This window comes from Eumetopias jubatus, unplaced genomic scaffold (assembly GCF_037043125.1).
Source record: "Eumetopias jubatus isolate StellerSeaLion01/CBP00866 unplaced genomic scaffold, mEumJub1_p1.0 scaffold_4, whole genome shotgun sequence".
Taxonomy (NCBI): domain Eukaryota; kingdom Metazoa; phylum Chordata; class Mammalia; order Carnivora; family Otariidae; genus Eumetopias; species Eumetopias jubatus.
The window spans coordinates 116,793,662-116,811,806 of record NW_028274810.1 but is presented as its reverse complement, the minus strand read 5'-3'; the positions used below and the strand labels follow the sequence as shown (position 1 = coordinate 116,811,806).

The 18,145-nt window shown below is 44.2% G+C and overlaps 2 protein-coding genes across 4 annotated transcripts in view; one reads left to right on the top strand and one right to left on the bottom strand.

Moving 5' to 3' along the window:
- Positions 1 to 18,145, top strand: part of TG (thyroglobulin) — a 241,234-nt gene that overhangs the window by 137,444 nt on the left and 85,645 nt on the right. The gene's annotated exons all lie outside the window — the stretch shown is intronic.
- SLA (Src like adaptor) overlaps positions 13,822 to 18,145 on the bottom strand; it is a 33,676-nt gene continuing 29,352 nt past the window's right edge. For all 3 annotated transcript variants that reach the window (XM_028105606.2, XM_028105605.2, XM_028105604.2), the window contains 2 exons: positions 16,492 to 16,624; positions 13,822 to 15,881 (listed from right to left, as the gene is read on the bottom strand). In XM_028105606.2, the coding sequence (XP_027961407.1) occupies positions 15,668 to 15,881; positions 16,492 to 16,624 (347 nt within the window). In that variant the 3' untranslated portion in view covers positions 13,822 to 15,667. The remainder of the gene's footprint in view (positions 15,882 to 16,491; positions 16,625 to 18,145) is intronic.

Here is an 18,145-nt window from a genome sequence, read left to right as displayed (position 1 = left end):
TATTTAAAAGAGGGTCTTAGGGCATTTGAGAGAGAAGCCCCCAACTAAGCACAAGGGAAGTAGTAGTGTCCAGGAATACTTCCAAGGAGAAGGTATGTCTGAGATGTTGGAGACTGTGCAGGCATCTCACTACGGGCAGAGTTCTGGCACTAAGGGACAGCATGGCTTCTCGCTGAGATCTGCCAGTCCTACGATGCGGGAGGGGAACGGGATCTTCATGCGCTGCAGTGATGGAGACTGGGAGGCGGGGAGCAGCCAGATTGCACTGAATACCTTGGCTTTCATCCTCAGTGATGGGAGTCTTTGAAGAGTTATGTTTGGTTTGGTTTGGTTTCCCATTTTAACATTTTTAAGTGTACGGTTCAGTGGTATTAAGTACCTTCACAATGTGGTACAATCATCACCACTAATCATTTCCAGAACTTTCCATCATCCCAACAGAAACTCTGTACCTATTAAACAATAACTCCCCATCCCCCTGCCCCCCCAGCCCCTGATAACCACTATTCTACCTTCTGACTCTATGAATTTGCCCAATCTAGGGACCTCACAGCAGTAGAATCATACAAAATGTGTGTGTGTGTGTGTGTGTGTGTGTGTGTGTGTGTCTGGCTTATTTCACTTAGCATAATGTCTTCATAAAGCCTCATCCATGTTGTAGCTTATATCAGGATTTCCTTCCTTTCTAGGCTGAATAATATTCCATTGTACGCATAGACCACATTTTGTTCATGTATTCATTTGTTGATAGATACTGGGGTTATTTCTGCCTTATTGTGAATAGTGCTGCAATGAACATTGGTATGCTATCAAAGGGTTTTTAGGCAAGTGAGAAACTTGCTTCCCTTTAGGAAGACTTGTCTTAAAGCCGAGTGGAGGATGAATTTAAGAGGGACAATCCTGGAAACAGAGAAAGCAATGATGAGACTGTGAAGTAGCCAAATTACGGAAAGATAGTGCACCATCAAGACCAATGCCATGGACCCACTAGTGATTCTAAGGTCATATAACCACAGTCGAGCATTGTCCAGCCTTCCTGGGATCCGAACCTTTGACTGTCAGGAGAAGGATAGGAGTGACATTATTTGGGCAGATATGATGCTGGATCAACATTGTCACCATTCCCAACAGAAAGCAGTACCACCTGACACTTTGCCTATCTCTTTCAGCCATAGGAGCCTTCCAATGTTCCTTGAAGGGTCCATGCTCTGTTTCGCTTCCTACAGGAAGTTCCCTCTACGTGGACACCTTTAGCCTATCGTCCCCTTTGCCTGCTCTATCTGTCCTTCAGGGAATCCTTCCAGACTTTTTAGTCCAGAACCAGACCCTTTTTATATGGCTTCCGCTGCCTCTACTTCTTTGCCCATCATTTATCATGACTTCCCACCAGTAAATAATTATTCCCACTGCCCCGTCTCTCCCACACAAGACTCTGAGCCCCAGGAGAGCAGGGGGCAGCTGTGCCTTGTTCTCACACGGGGCCCGAAGACCCCAACACAGCTGTCCTAGAGTAGATGCTCCATAGTCAATATCCGGGCAGTGAATGAGCAGAAGAATGGGGGACTATGCCCAGGGCACGCCAGGCTGGTCCACTTCCCTCCCCACAACCACTGTCTTGTGTTTTGTGTCCTTTGATCCAGATCTTCTTCAATCTCTCCCTCTCTAGTGGGCCCATCTTCGTTGCAGGAGGTCTGAACCCAAGCATCTTTCAATTCCTGGTATTGAAAACAGAACTTCCCGACTTTGAATGCTCCTGAAGGGGTTTCCCCAGAGGCCTCTCAGAAACCAGACACTCAGTGGGACCTGGAAGACACCAAAAATGCCTTCCAGTCGGCCCAGAAGGCAGAATTCTCTTTTTGAAAATTCTGGAGACTTGAGGTGTTTGGGGAATTTCAGAAACTAATCTGTTTTAGCAAATGGTAGTGTATTTAAAAATAAACTCTCCATCTGTTTTAGTCATTTAGAAGCAGCTTTTACAACTGCTCCCAGCAGTCTTTGGGACGCATGTGAAATTACTTGGTATTTGGAATTGAGAGAACAAAAATACTTCAATACATTAGCGGTTCTTAAACATGTTCTTTACCAACAGATGTTTGGGGGAATGGATGTGAGTTGAGTTGGTGATATATTCTTGGATAAGATCTTGTCTTTCTGCAAATCTAGAGGACAGAGCTATTGAGACACCAGGCATGAGAGGCTCCTGTGATAATTAATAACTTTATTTAGATTATTTGGGGCCACAAGTGTTTAGATTATTTGGGTCCACAAGGCACTTCCGATGTATTATCTCATAGATTGCTCACACTGATTGGCACAGGGTCTTTATATTATTTGCACCTGGAGATAGGAAGTCTGAGGCTTAGAGCGGTCTAGTGACTTGCTAAAGAACACGTAGCAAAGAAGGAGCCACATTAGGGGCTAGAACCTAAAGCCATACCCTATGTTTTCCCCACCCTATGAAGTTGCTTCTCAAGAGAAGCCTGGGACCCTCCCAGGGCCTTAAGGCCTAAGAGAAAGAGCTCAGGCCCACGGTCGGACAAGCCTGCCTTAAGATCCCAGCCTTGGGCAAAACCCTTCACTCTTGCAATCTTCATGGATAAAATCGGTATGATTAATTCTGTCTCCCAAGGGCTCAAGAAGTTGCCATCATATTAGGATTGTAGAGTGTCCCACGCAGTGTAGGAACTCAAGAAATCCAGGTTCCCCCTTGCCTTGCTAAGTGAGGGCAGCTCCAAACCAAAGCAGGTCAGGGGAATTTGCACCTGCCCCCAGGGCCCGGGTTGAAGAAGGAAGAGGGGGTTACATGTTGCGAGCATGCACTCTGTGGCTCTGACGCCCTGGCCAGTTTTGAGAGGAGACAGAGGAGGTCGTGTCGTCTGCGGTATGATTCACAGGCCCCAGAAGAGATTTCCACTGCCCTCCTACACCATTTCCCTGAGGGAGTACCAGGCCTCGTGAATTGGCCTCAAGCTACGTTTTCCTGTCTCCTTTCCTGCTCCATTCCTGCAGGAACCCTGCACTCCAGGCTCACGAGTATTGACATTCCTAGAAAATGCCATGCCTTCTTCCCACATCTTTCCATTGCCATGCTGTGGTCGGCACGTCCACTTCTCCACCTGGAAAGTCACTCCCTTCTTCAAGGCTCAGCTGAAATGGCACCCTCTAAGCCTCTCTCCATCTTCTTAAAACGATTCTCACCTTGGTGAAGAGACTTCTATTTGGCAATTTTTTAGGAATCCTGCCTTGTCTTACACACTGGGTATTTTTCTAGTGCGTCTTATTCCAATTCTGTTATGACTGAAAGCTTGACAGGGCCTGTGAGCTTTTCGCCTTAGAATTTCCTTAATGCTTTGCACAGCCCTGGGTGGAAGAGGGCACCAAAGCCCGTGCTGAGTTCCATAACACTAGGGGAGGGGCCTGAGCACTGTTTTCGCACAAGCATCATAGTTCGAGCACTTTCTTCTCCGTTTCTCTTAATCAAAATTGACTGAATTGTTCATGGGTTCCAATGCTCTCATCTATATATTAAGATACATGTATTGATTGTCTTTAAATAGTCCTGATGTGAATTTGAGTGTATCTTCATGGAATTTTTCAATTAATTTCAAAAAAGTAACTATGTTTTTATGATGTGAAATCTCACATCCATGAATCTGGTTGACACTATAACCACAAACACGATTTTTGTCTCCTTGGGTCTTTTCATAGCATTTTGAACTTCTCTCCACAAAAATTTTGTGAAATCATTGTAGGCAAGTCCCTTACCTGTGTGTCCTCGTTCGGTTGGCATTATGAATGGTGTCATATTTTTTATTGAACTTTCCAGCTGGTCAGTACTGGCGTAGGGAAGTAAAGTCGGCTCCAAATTCGCTGAGCCTTCTTACCACTTCCAGTACTTGGTCTGTTGGCTCCACTGGATTTTCTGACGTTATTTCATTATCTGTAAATTTTGGCAGGTCGATTTCTATACCCTTTGGACAAAAATGCTCAGCTGCTCTAGCAAAGAGATCCAACACTTAAGGAGCTTAAATAATAAATATGTTTCTTTTTCTCTCTCTTTCTTTTTTTCTCTTTATCATAATATTTCCCAAAGTGTCTCATGATCTCTGGGGGCGTGGGTTCTGTCTAGGTGTTTCTCTGCCATCCGAGGGCCTTGTTCCCATCCGAAGGGTGGAGTCTGGGCAGCTTGGGCAGCAGGGAGGGGACAGAGGGAGAGGGGCCAGCCCTGCTAACTGAGGGAGGCATGGGTACCCTCCCCTGCAGAGGTCCCCTCCTTATATGCAGCCCTGCAGCTCATCGGCCTTTCTTTTCCTTTGACATGGTCATTCTTGCTCCTGTTTTTCTTCATCATATCAGTCTTACTATTTAAACAGTGTCTTGCTTTCTGAGTCTTCTTTATGACTATAAAGCTCATATTTCATCCATGTTTACCTTTGTCATCTTTTGCTTTCTCCTTGCTTCTTTGACAATCAGTTGTTCTGTGAGCTTCTCGAGTTGCAATCTGAGCTCATTACGTGTCATTCTTTGTTTTCTGGTCAATGGATTTCGAGCAATAAATGTCCCTCTTACTGCTGTATCAGCCCCGCCCTGGACATTTGGAGAAGTAGCGACATGTCCTGTATTTCTATGTCTTTGATTATTGCTTGTATTATGTTCTTCTTAACCACAGGAGATGCATCCTTTTAAAAGCTTTTAGATACATAGGATTTTAACCCATCCTTTTGCAAATTGATTTCTAATTTTATTTCATTATTATCATGGAGCCTGAGTTGGAGAAGGCTGACTCTGAAATTTATTAGACCTAATGTATTCTTCACTGGTTGGCAGAAAAGTTGTACAGTGTTATCAAAATCCTCTATCTGCCTATCTACTTATCTTTGCTTGATCTCTCCATTTCTGAGAGTTGTGTGTTTAAATCTCCAAATAAAATGACCCATTTATCTATTTGTCCCTATACTAGTTGCTTAATATATTTTGAAACTGTATTGTTAGATTAACACAGGTTCGGTCGTTATTATCTTCTTAATGTCTCATCTTTTGTAACATCTCTCTTGGCCCTTAAACTATTTTTTTAATTTAATTTTATTTTATTATGTCATGTTAGTCACCATAAAATTTATTTTTTCCTTTAAATTTTTTTATTGTTATGTTAATCACCATACATTACATCATTAGTTTTTGATGTAGTGTTCCATGATTCATTGTTTGTGCATAACACCCAGTGCTCCATTCAGTACGTGCCCTCTTTAATACCCATCACTGGGCTAACCCATCCCCCCACCCCCTCCCCTCTAGAACCCTCAGTTTGTTTTTCAGAGTCCATCGTCTCTAATGGTTCATCTCCCCCTCCAATTTCCCCCCTTCATTCTTTCCCTCCTGCTATCTTCTTTTTTTTTTTTTTTAACATATATTGCATTATTTGTTTCAGAGGTACAGATCTGTGATTCTACAGTCTTGCACAATTCACAGTGTTCACCATAGCACATACCCTCCCACAATTCACAGTGTTCACCCAGCCACCCCATCCCTCCCACCCCACCCCCACTCCAGCAACCCTCAGTTTGTTTCCTGAGATTAAGAATTCCTCGTATCAGGGCGCCTGGGTGGCTCAGTTGGTTAAGCGACTGCCTTCGGCTCAGGTCATGATCCTGGAGTCCCGGGATCGAGTCCCGCATCGGGCTCCCTGCTCAGCAGGGAGTCTGCTTCTTCCTCTGACCCTCTTCCCTCTCGTGCTCTCTATCTCTCATTCTCTCTCTCTCAAATAAATAAAAAAATCTTAAAAGTTTAAAAAAAAATAAAAAAAAGAATTCCTCGTATCAGTGAGGTCATATGATACATTGTCTTTCTCTGATTGACTTATTTCACTCAGCATATCACCCTCCAGTTCCATCCACGTCGTTGCAAATGGCAAGATCTCATTCCTTTTGATGGCTGCATAATATTCCATTGTATATATATACCACCTCTTCTTTATCTGTTCATCTGTTGATGGACATCTTGGCTCTTTCCACAGTTTGGCTATTGTGGACATTACTGCTATAAACATCGGGATGCACATACCCCTTCGAATCCCTACATTTGTATCTTTGGGGTAAATACCCAGTAGTGCAATTACTGGATCATAGGGTAGCTCTATTTGGGGAACCTCCGTACTGTTTTCCAGAGTGGTTGCACCAGCTTGCATTCCCACCAACAGTGTAGGAGGGTTCCCCTTTCTCTGCACCCCCACCAACATCTGTTGTTTCCTGACTTGTTAATTTTAGCCATTCTGACTGGTGTGAGGTGGTAGCTCATTGAGGTTTTGATTTGTATTTCCCTGATGCCGAGCGACGTTGAGCACTTTTTCATGTGTCTGTTGGCCATTTGGATGTCTTCTTTGGAAAAATGTCCATTCATGTCTTCTGCCCATTTCCTGATTGGATTATTTCTTCTTTGGGTGTTGAGTTTGATAAGTTCTTTATAGATTTTGGATACTAGCCCTTTATCTGATATGTCATTTGCAAATATCTTCTCACATTCTGTCGGTTGTCTTTTGGTTTTGTGGACTGTTTCTTTTGCTGTGCAAAAGCTTTTTATCTTGATGAAATCCCAATAGTTCATTTTTGCCCTTGCTTCCCTTGCCTTTGGAGATATTTCTAGGAAGAAGTTGCTGCGGCTGAGGTCGAACAGGTTGCTGCCTGTGTTCTCCTTTAGGATTTTGATGGACTCCTGTCTCACGTTCAGGTCTTTCAAGCACTTTGAGTCTATTTTTGTGTGTGGTGTAAGGAAATGGTCCAGTTTCATTCTTCTGCATGTGGCTGTCCAATTTTCCCAACACCATTTGTTGAAGAGACTGTCTTTTTTCCATTGGACATTCTTCCTTCCTTTGTCAAAGATTAGTTGACCATAGAGTTGAGGGTCCATTTCTGGGCTCTCTATTCTGTTCCATTGATCTATGTGTCTGTTTTTGTGCCAGTACCATACTGTCTTGATGACGACAGCTTTGTAATAGAGCTGGAAGTCCGGAATTGTGATGCCGCCAGCTTTGCTTTTCTTTTTCAACATTCCTCTGGCTATTCGGGGTCTTTTCTGGTTCCATACAAATTTTAGGATTATTTGTTCCATTTCTTTGGAAAAAGTGGTTGGTGTTTTGATGGGGATTGCATTGAATGTGTAGATTGCTCTAGGTAGCACTGACATCTTCACAATATTTGTTCTTCCAATCCAGGAGCATGGAACGTTTTTCCATTTCTTTGTGTCTTCCTCAATTTCTTTCATGAGTATTTTGTAGTTTTCTGAGCACAGATCCTTTGTCTCTTTGGTTAGGTTTATTTCTAGGTATCTTATGGTTTGGGGTGCAATTGTAAATGGGATCAACTCCTTAATTTCTCTCTCTTCTGTCTTGTTGTTGGTGTATAGGAATGCCACTGATTTCTGTGCATTGATTTTATATCCTGCCACTTTACTGAATTCTTGTACGAGTTCTAGCAGTTTTGGGGTGGAGTCTTTTGGGTTTTCCACATAAAGTATCATGTCATCTGCAAACAGTGAGAGTTTGACTTCTTTGCCGATTTGGATGCCTTTGATTTCTTTTTGTTGTCTGATTGCTGTGGCTAGGACTTCTGGTACTATGTTGAATAGCAGTGGTGATAGTGGACATCCTTGCTGCGTTCCTGACCTCAGGGGGAAAGCTCTCAGTTTTTCCCCATTGAGAATGATATTCGCTGTAGGTTTTTCATAGATGGCTTTTATGATATTGAGGTTTGTACCCTCTCTCCCTAAACGCTGAAGAGTTTTGATCAAGAAAGGATGCTGTACTTTGTCAAATGCTTTTTCTGCATCTATTGAGAGGATCATATGATTCTTGTTCTTTCTTTTGTTAATGTATTGTATCACGTTGATTGATTTGCGGATGTTGAACCAGCCTTGCAGCTCAGGGATAAATCCCACTTGGTCGTGGTGAATAATCCTCTTAATGTACTGTTGGATCCTATTGGCTAGTATTTTGGTGAGAATTTTTGCATCCATATTCATCAAGGATATTGGTCTGTAATCCTTTTTGATGGGGTCTTTGTCTGGTTTGGGAATCAAGGTAATGGTGGCCTCATAAAACAAGTTTGGAAGATTTCCTTTCATTTCTATTTTTTGGAACAGTTTCAGAAGAATAGGTATTAATTCTTCTTTAAATGTTTGGTAGAATTCCCCTGGGAAGCCATCTGGCCCTGGGCTTTTGTGTGTTGGGAGATTTTTGATGACTTCTTCAATTTCCTTAGTGGTTATAGGTCTGTTCAGGTTTTCTATTTCTTCCTGGTTCAGTTTTGGTAGTTGATACATCTCTAGGAATGCACCCATTTCTTCCAGGTTATCTAATTTGCTGTCATAGAGTTGCTCATAATATGTTCTTATAATTCTTTGTATTTCTTGGGTGTTGGTTGTGATCTCTCCTCTTTCATTCATGATTTTGTTGATTTGGGTCATTTCTCTTTTCTTTTGGATAAGTCTGGCCAGGTGTTTATCAATCTTGTTAATTCTTTCAAAGAACCAGCTCCTAGTTTCGTTGATCTGTTCTACTGTTCTTTTGGTTTCTATTTCATTGATTTCTGCTCTGATCTTGATTATTTCTCTTCTCCTGCTGGGTGTAGGCTTTATTTGCTGTTTTTTCTCTAGCTCCTTTAGATGTAGGGTTAGGTTGTGTATTTGAGACCTTTCTTATTTCTTGAGAAAGGCTTGTACTGCTATATACTTTCCTCTCAGGACTGCCTTTGCTGCATCCCAAAGATTTTGAACAGTTGTGTTTTCATTTTCATTGGTTTCCATGAATTTTTTTAATTCTTCTTTAATTTCCTGGTTGACCCATTCATTCTTTAGTAGGATGCTCTTTAACCTCCATGTATTTGAGTTCTTTCCAACTTTCCTCTTGTGATTGAGTTCTAGTCTCAAAGCATTGTGGTCTGAAAATATGCAGGGAATCATCCCAATCTTTTGGTACCGGTTGAGACCTGATTTGTGACCTAGGATGTGATCAATTCTGGAGAATGTTCCATGGGCAGTAGAGAAGAATGTGTATTCCGTTGCTTTGGGATGGAATGTTCTGAATATGTCTGTGAAGTCCATTTGGTCCAGTGTGTCATTTAAAGTCTTTATTTCCTTGTTGATCTTTTGCTTAGATGATCTGTCCATTTCAGTGAGGGGTGTGTTAAAGTCCCCCACTATTATTGTATTGTTGTCAATGTGTTTCTTTGCTTTTGTTATTAATTGCCTTATATAATTGGCTGCTCCTATGTTAGTGGCATAGATATTTACAATTGTTAGATCTTCTTGTTGGATAGACCCTTTAAGTGGGATATAGTATCCTTCCTCATCTCTTATTACAGTCTTTCCTTTAAAATCTAATTTGTCTGATATAAGGACTGCCACCCCAGCTTTCTTTTGGTGTCCATTAGCATGGTAAATGGTTTTCCACCCCCTCACTTTCAATCTGGGGGTGTCTTTGGGTCTAAAATGGGTCTCTTGCAGACAGCATATCGATGGGTCTTGTTTTTTAATCCAATCTGATAGCCTGTGTCTTTTGATTGGGGCATTGAGCCCATTTACATTCAGGGTAACTATTGAAAGATATGAATTCAGTGCCATTGTATTGCCTGTAAGGTGACTGTTACTGTATATTGTCTGTGTTCCTTTCTGGTCTGTGTTGCTTTTAGGCTCTCTCTTTGCTTAGAGGACCCCTTTCAATATTTCTTGGAGGGCTGGTTTCGTGTTTGCAAATTCCTTTCGTTTTTGTTTGTCCTGGAAGCTTTTTATCTCTCCTTCTATTTTCATTGATAGCCTAGCTGGATATAGTATTCTTGGCTGCATATTTTTCTCGTTTAGTGCTCTGAAGATATCATGCCAGTCCTTTCTGGCCTGCCAGGTCTCTGTGGATAGGTCTGTTGCCAATCTAATGTTTCTACCATTGTAGGTTACATATCTCTTCTCCCGAGCTGCTTTCAGGATTTTCCCTTTGTCTCTGAGACTCATAAGTTTTACTATTAGATGTCGGGGTGTTGACCTATTTTTATTGATTTTGAGAGGGGTTCTCTGTGCCTCCTGGATTTTGATGCCTGTTTCCTTCCCCACATTAGGGAAGTTCTCTGTTATAATTTGCTCCAATATACCTTCTGCCCCTCTCTCTCTTTCTTCTTCTTCTGGGATCCCAATTATTCTACTGTTGTTTCATCTTACCGTTATCGCTTATCTCTCGAATTCCGCTCTCGTGATCTAGTAGTTGTTTATCTCTCTTTTTCTCAGCTTCTTTATTTTCTATCATTTGGTCTTCTATATCGCTGATTCTCTCTTCTGCCTCATTTATTCTAGCAGTTAGTGCCCCCATTTTTGATTGCACCTCATTAATAGCCTTTTTGATTTCGACTTGGTTAGGATTTAGTTCTTTTATTTCTCCAGAAAGCGTTTCTGTAATAAGTCCCATGCTTTTTTCAAGCCCAGCTAGTATCTTTAAAATCATGATTCTGAATTCTAGGTCCAACATCGTACTAATGTCTGTATTGAGTCGGTCCCTGGCAGACGGTACTACCTCTTGTTCTTTTTGTTGAGGTGATTTTTTTCATCTTGTCATTTTGTCCAGAGGAGAATAGATGAATGAGAGAACAAAATGCTAACAGGGTAACAATGTCCCCAGAAAATATACTCTAAACAAATCAGAAAGGACCTGAAACCAGGGGAAAAGAAAGGGGAAGAAAGAAAAAAGAAAGAGAAAAAAAAAAAAAAAGAAAAAGATAAAAACAAGCAAAAACAGAACAAAACAAAAAAACAGAATATGATCAAATATGATCAGGCTGGTGCATAAATCAGTGCCACACACTAGATTCTGGGTGTATTTTGGTCTGTTAGAAGAAAGTGCCTCCCAAAATTTTAAAGAAAGAAAGACTTATATATGTTCAAAATAAGAGTTGATATGATGAAGGGATGGAGTATGACTGTAAAAATGAAAATTATAAAAAATTTTATAAAAGGAATTGATAAGATAAGAAGCTGTTTGAGAAAAGAAAGAAGGATTTAAAAGAAAGAAAGAAAGAAGAAAAAAAAGGGGGGGGGAGAGAATGTGATCAGGCAGGAGACTAGAACAAAGCCATACACTAGAGATTTAGGGTGTATTTTGATATGTTAGAAGAAACTGTATCTCAAAATTTTAAAGAGAGAACAACTTATATATATATATATATATATATATATATATATATATATATATATATGCCAAAAATAAGGGTAACTACTATGAAGGAATAGAATATGATTCTAAAAATAAAAAATAAAAATTTTTTTTAAAAAAGGGATTGATAAGATGTTCGTTGAAAAAGGGAAAAAGAAAAATTCAAAAAAAAAAAAGATAGTTAAAAAAATTAACTTTGAAAGACTAAAGAATCATGGGAAAAAAGCCATGAATTCTATGTGCAGTATTGCCCTAGAGCTGGAGTTCTGCTTTTCTCATTGATCGGTAAATTTGGTCTTGCTGGCTGTTCGTGCTGATCTAGGGGAGGGGCCTGTTGCCATGGTTCCCAAATGTCTTTGCTCCAAGTGGAATTGCCCTGCCCTTGCTGGTCCTGGTTGAGTAATCTGCTCAGGTTTGCTCTCAGAAGCTTTTGTTCCCTGCAAGCTCTCGGTGCAGCTTTGGAGGACCAGATTGAAAATGGCGGCCTCCTAATCTCTACCCCAGAGGAGCTGAGAACTCGGGGCCCCGCTCCTCAGTGCGCCCCCAGAGAAAAGCTGTCAATCATTCCTGTCTCCCTGGTCTCCGGCCGCACTCCGTGCTCACCCGGCCTGTGACCGAGCGTTTCTATCTCTGGCACCCGACCCCGTGTGGAGTCTCCAAACCCAGCAGATCCCTGTGGTGCGCTCCCGCGCCGCTCCTCCCAGGGGAGGAAGGGGAGTCTCCCTGGATCTGCCGCTTGTTGGGTCCCTGCTGGAGGAGCAGTGGCCCGACTGTCACCAAACACAGTTTATGGCCACCCCGAGCTGAGAGCCCCCGCCCCGGCTCCGTCTCTGCAGCCGGCTTCCCCGCTCCGATACCTGGGAGCTCTGCCGCACTCAGGCACCCCCGGTCTTTCTGTGACCCCGAGGGTCCTGAGACCACACTGTCCCGGGAGGGTTCCACCCCCAGCTTAGCCACTGGAGCGACGTCCCTCAGCGGAGCTGACTTCTTAAAAGTTCCGATTTTGTGCTCCGTGGCTCTAGCACTTGCCAGAAGCGGCCGACGGAGGCCCCCTCCCCCGCCGTCTATCCTCCCGAATATCGCCTCGGATTGACTTCTCCGCACGACCTTCCTTCCAGTAAGTGGTCGCTTTTCTGTTCAGAGAGTTGTTGCTATTCTTTTCTTCGATCTCCTGTTGAGTTCGTAGGTGTTCAGAATGGTTTGATCCCTATGCAGCTGAATTCCTGAGACCAGACGAAATCCAGGTCTCCTACTCCTCCGCCATTTTGCTCCGCCACTACCATACAATTTATTTTTGCCTTCAACTTCATTTTGCCTCAAAATTCAGCACTTGCCCTTTGTTCATTTTTGCACAAAAAATTTTCCAACCCTTTATTTTGAAATCCTGCATTCTTTTGTCTTAGAGCTTGCAAATTTTCACTACGTGTCAAGTAGATAATACAACACCAGAATTTTCTTTTTTTTTAAAGTAATTCACTTTTTTTTTTAAGATTTATTTATTTATTTTTGAGAGAGTGAGAATGAGAGAGAGAGAGAGAGTACATGAGAGCGGGGAGGATTAGAGGGAGAAGCAGGCCCCGCGCCGAGCAGGGAGCCCAATGCAGGACTCAATCTCGGAACTCCAGGATCATGACCTGAGCCGAAGGCAGTCGCTTAACCAACTGAGCCACCCAGGCGCCCACAACACCAGAATTTTAAAAATCTGTTCTCTTCGCAGCAACCGGTATATTCTTTAAAACACGTGGATGAAATGATATCTTTCCCCTAATTAGATCCTTCCATTGTCTTTGCCTTTCTCCTAGAATTTACCTTAAGCTCCTGACGCTTCCATCCAGAACCCTGCAGGACCTGCCTCCCTCCTGGCAGCCCTCTGCCCCTCACTAGCTCACTCAGCCCAGCCACTCTGGTTCTTCTTCCAGTTTCTTCCACAGGCAGCCTTGCTTCTGTCCACAGGAATTGCCTCAATTCACTCTACTGCCTCCGGTTTTCCTTTAGATATTTGCCTGGCTGTTTGCTGTTCATCTTTCAGGCCTCAGCTCATATGGGAGCTAAACGCGTCCACTGGCAGGGAAGCCTTTCCTAAGCAGACGTCTAGTTAAATGAGTCCTCATCCCGTCACACTCAGGTCCAGCAGCCCAGGTTACTTTCTGTACTGCCTTCCCTGCCGAGACAAAGTTTCTTGTTTATTTATGATCTCAAGCTCTGTGATATCGGAGACCTCATCTGGTTATCACTGCTACAGCCCTAGTGCCTGGAGCCACGTCCAGCATTTAGTAGGTGTCCAGGAAAATATGTGTAGAAATAAATTCTTGGAAAAACAGAAAGCCGAGGTATCACAAGTGATCCACAGAAGTTACCTAGGTGAGGCAGAATGCTCATAGCAATTGCTAAGAAGTTGTTCTTTCCCCTGACCCCCTGTGTCCACCTTCAAGTTTGATAAGACACCCTCCAAATTCACAAAATCCAGTTTTCTTAAGGCTGCACTTCAAGAAAAAGCTGAGCTGCTAACCAGTGCAGTTCTTCTTGGTGTTCCTTGCTCTCACCTCTCTCCAGGGGCAAGTTTGTCTGAAAATTCAAGACCCAAGGAACTTCCAAATGAGCCACCCACCCACCTCGCCCAGAAAGCTCTCCCCACATGCCAAAGGTTAAATATTTATTGGGTATATTTTAATCAGAAATAAATACATGATTTAGCAAAGTGTAATGCTTCCCAGTTAGAAATACCTCTGAGTGCTCCCCGAAAGTTCCCAGCACACTAGTTACAACGGAAAACAATGCATAAGACACCGTACAAACATCTGGCTTTTGCGAGGTCACCCTCCCTGGTGGTGGAAGTCAGCGTCCACAGTGTTATATTCATTTCCCACACATCAGCTGGCCCCTTGAAACGGCCTTTAGGGTTTCTTGCGGGAAACCGTAAATGTCTTCTTGTATAAACACACAAGAGTCTGATGATACAGAAAATCACGTAAATGCATATACACATACCACCAGCACAGTGATCTCAGATCTACGGAATGCGTGTGGTGAACAGACAGACATTTTGTATCAGGCAGCGAAGGGTTCCATGGGCACCCCTCCCCCCAAATCCCTTTGCAACAGGGGAAAATGAGTCATGGGTGCATCTGCAGCCCCCTTCCTAACAAGATCCGGATGGACAGCCTCAAGATAAATACTTCTCCTTTTCTAGAACTTTGCTGTGCTTTCTCTCTCATCTCTTAAAATTAGTAGGACAGAATTAAAGCCACTCTGCCTCCCTTCTTTCCTGGAGCTCAGCAGTTTTCTTCATGTGGCTGCCAGGCCCTTCTTAGAATAAAACACTGATGATACAGAAAAATCACGTAAATGAATGAATCCTTTAGAATTAGAATTAATTCTTTAGAATTTAATCAATTTGCCATTTCCAAAAAGGCCAACCATTCTCGCCTACTCAATCCAGCTGCACTTACCCTCTGTGAAGGTGCAGCTGAGACATGAGCTCATGGGCCACCCTTGCCTGACCCAGTCCCCCTGGAACCATGAGCTGATTTCTCCTTCTACAACCCACTTTCACAATATTTGTCTGTAGATTTTTCTCCCTGTCTATACTGTGGGTGCCTCTGCTGGTCCTTTTTTCTTTTCTTTTATTCCCTTTCTTTCTTTCAACCTGACATAGGACCTAACACAGTTAGCTCTTCAGGCAATCATGAGTAAACAACTGATGCATTATTGTTGGCAAGAGTCCCAGCCTGTCTGAGAAGCTCTTTCTGTGCCGCGAAGCCACGGCTGGGGACACCAGGAAAGCTTGCACGACTCCAAGGTGACCCTCCCATTTTCCCACAAGCAGCCTCCCTCTCTCCCCTTTGCCTCGCCCTCTACGGAGGCAGGTAGGCTGTCTGATTCCTGGCACCAGCAAGCCACCGGGATCTCCTGATTCAGGGATGATAAGGAAGATTAACATTTAGTGTCACTGAGTTCCGTTAAAAAGAGAGGAGCTGCGTACCAAAGGTCTCTTTCTGGGTTGGTTAGAAAAGCTCATGGCAGGGGACCTGTTTGCAAACCTGGACTGGCCAGACCCCAGCTTGTGGCTCATCTTCTTCCCAGGCTTTTCCTGTTCCAAAGTTATCTCCGATGAGCTCGGAGTGTGACCATTTGGACAGTTCGTTGAACAGTCTTGTGCACTTTCTTGTGAGATAATGTCTTTATCTTTCCCACAAACACAACGAGCACACACAAGTACACAGGGCTCTTCTGAAATGTTGCCCAATCACATCGTGATTCAACGTTTCGTGATATCTCAGTACTGATCAGACACGAGGGAGGGGTTCCCTTTGTCATGATGTGGACAGAGAAGATGTGAGTTCAAGTCTCCATGTGCCTTTTCTTGGCTTCTGGAAGATGTGTGGTTCCCCAGCGGCCGGGGAACCATGCCTCCTTGCCATATCCCAGGTGACAGTTCCAACCTCTGTTATTTTGGGGTACACAGTGGTGTCTATTCTCTGGCTAGTCTTCAAAATATGGTGGTGATGAGAAGAAGGAGCTCTTCCTCTTGCTCCCGCTGTATATCAAGGACATGCTTTTCTTCTTGCGATCAAAGGAGGTGTTGTCATCGCTGGTCAGGGACAGGTAGGAAGCGATGCTTTCTCGAAGGCCGTAGCTGAAAAGGGATTCATCCACACCAAGTGGGTTCCTGGCTCCCTCAGGGTCCTCTTGCAGTCTGTGAGTGCGAAGAATGGGGACAGAAGAAGGGAAAGAAGAGACAGACATAGAGACAGGGAGAACAAGAAAATGGGAGAAGGAAAAAAAGAAGAAAAAAAAGCCTGGTTAATATTTCTCTAACTTATTGTTCTCATTCTGCTTCTTACATTTGTGGCCATGTGATCTTGGAGAAATCACTTAACCTCTCAGAACCACCATTAACTCGAATGGCTATAACTTCCAACTGCAAATTTGAATGAATATTTCTTTATGACATTTACAAGGAAGAGTAGATTTTCTTCATCTCCCAGGCAATTCTGGTCTCTGATTTTCTTTGAATTTGCCAATGGAATGTCAGGATCAATGTTTGGTTAAGATAACTCACTAACTCCCAACTATAGATATTCTACAAAATGCAATGGCAGCGAGGCCTGAAGCTGGGTTAGGGTCTCCCAGGGGACAGTGGGATTCTGTGGGTTGCAGAGTGTCCCGCTCAGCTTTCCACAGCGAGGGCTGTAGGCTGCCATATTTTCAGCTGTCAGCCTCTCACACAAGTTTGGGGTTCATACATTCATGCAGGACACACACACACACACACACACACACACACACACACACACACACCCCACCTGGGCACCCTCTTCCAGTCGAAGGTCTTCTGGCGCAAGGTGACAGGCGAGTCAGGGGCCCTCACGGCCGGGGTGGCTGTACTCTGAGTGAGGCAGGGTGTGGTCAGCACACAGCAGAGGCCATCAGCCACCTCTAAGGAGGGAAGCAGACAACTGGTCAGTGACCCTGGGATGCCCCAGCCAGCGTGGGGTGTGCGGCCTGAGGGACCATCCAGTACAGCCCCCTGATTGTTCACATGGGGAAACTGAGGCCAAGATAGGAAAGAGGCATGGCAGGGCAGAGAGTCAGGCATCCAGTTGTTTAAGAAATGTTAATGTGCCCTAAAAATGTACTGTGCTTAGGTCAGAGCAGGAGCAGGTGAAGTATTAAGATTGGCTCCAGGATCAACTACATTTGGATTTGGATTTCAACTACGCCCCTGATTGTGAGTCCCTTTGAACCTCTCCGAGCCTCGGTTTCCTGGACCGCACACTGAGAGGACGGGCTAACAAGTGAGAACAGCTGACAGGAGGCCCGGCCTCTAAGGTTTCACGCTCGAGCATGGCTCCATCATGGCTCCATCATGGCTCCATCATGTGTGCCATGTGCGAGGTGGGGTCCAAGTCCGAGGAACAGCGCTTCCTCCTGCACAGGTGGCTCATGCATGTGCAGGAAGACGGGAGAATAGAACACGCGCACAAAGAAGACAGGGAGGAAGAGGGAGTGAGCAGGAGGGCAGGAATAAAGAAAGGTGGGAGGGAGGAAGGGGAGAAAGTAAACACAGAACCAAAAAAGAAAAGACACCCGCAAAGAAGGAGGATGACTTAGACAAAGATAAAGGCAAACAAGAGAAAGTGGACAAAGGAAAAAAAGAAGTAGCTCTCTCCTCTAGCCTGGGTGCTCATGCACAAAGAGAATGAAAATTAAATAATCCACTGCTTCCCTCCCCCTAACATCGCCCCCAGGGCCGCTCATCTCTCCAGGAGCATCAGGTTCTAGCCTCCACCTCCATGACTGTGGGACAGCTTTGGTTCTGGCTGTGCTCAGACTTTTTTTTTTTTTTTTAAGATTTTATGTATTTATTTGAGAGACAGAGAGTGACAAGCAGAGAGCATGAGACGAGGGAGGGTCAGAGTGAGAAGCAGGGAGCCCAAGGCAGGGATCGATCCTGGAACTCCCGGATCCATGACCTGAGCTGAAGGCAGATGCCCAACTGACTGAGCCTCCCAGGTGCCCCTCAGACGTTCCTATAGACGGAGAAAATCCCGTGTGGCTTTGTTCAGGCTGCAGACCCCAGTGCAGGGGGCACGGAGCGGCCGAGGACATGAGACATTGCTGGCTTGCAGCAGGACAGAGGCCCCTGGCCTGGAGCTGATCCATCACCAGGTTGAAGGGAGCACATTTACTTCTGGCCGCCTTCGCCTCCCAACTTATTTAGGGAGCTCTGGGTGGTCTCGCCAAGGAACAAAAGGAGGTTGTAGCTGAAGAAGCAAACCCAGGCTAGCAGAGTGTGGCAGCCAATAATGCCTTGTTTCTTGGCGTTCGGTCTGACTTTCACCGTGAACTCATATGTCCACCCACACTGGTCGAAAATGCGAGATTGGACCCTGAGATTAGGGGGAGCTTAACTGGATGTGCATCTGAAATACTGCCCGGTCCTGGGCTGGAAGTTGA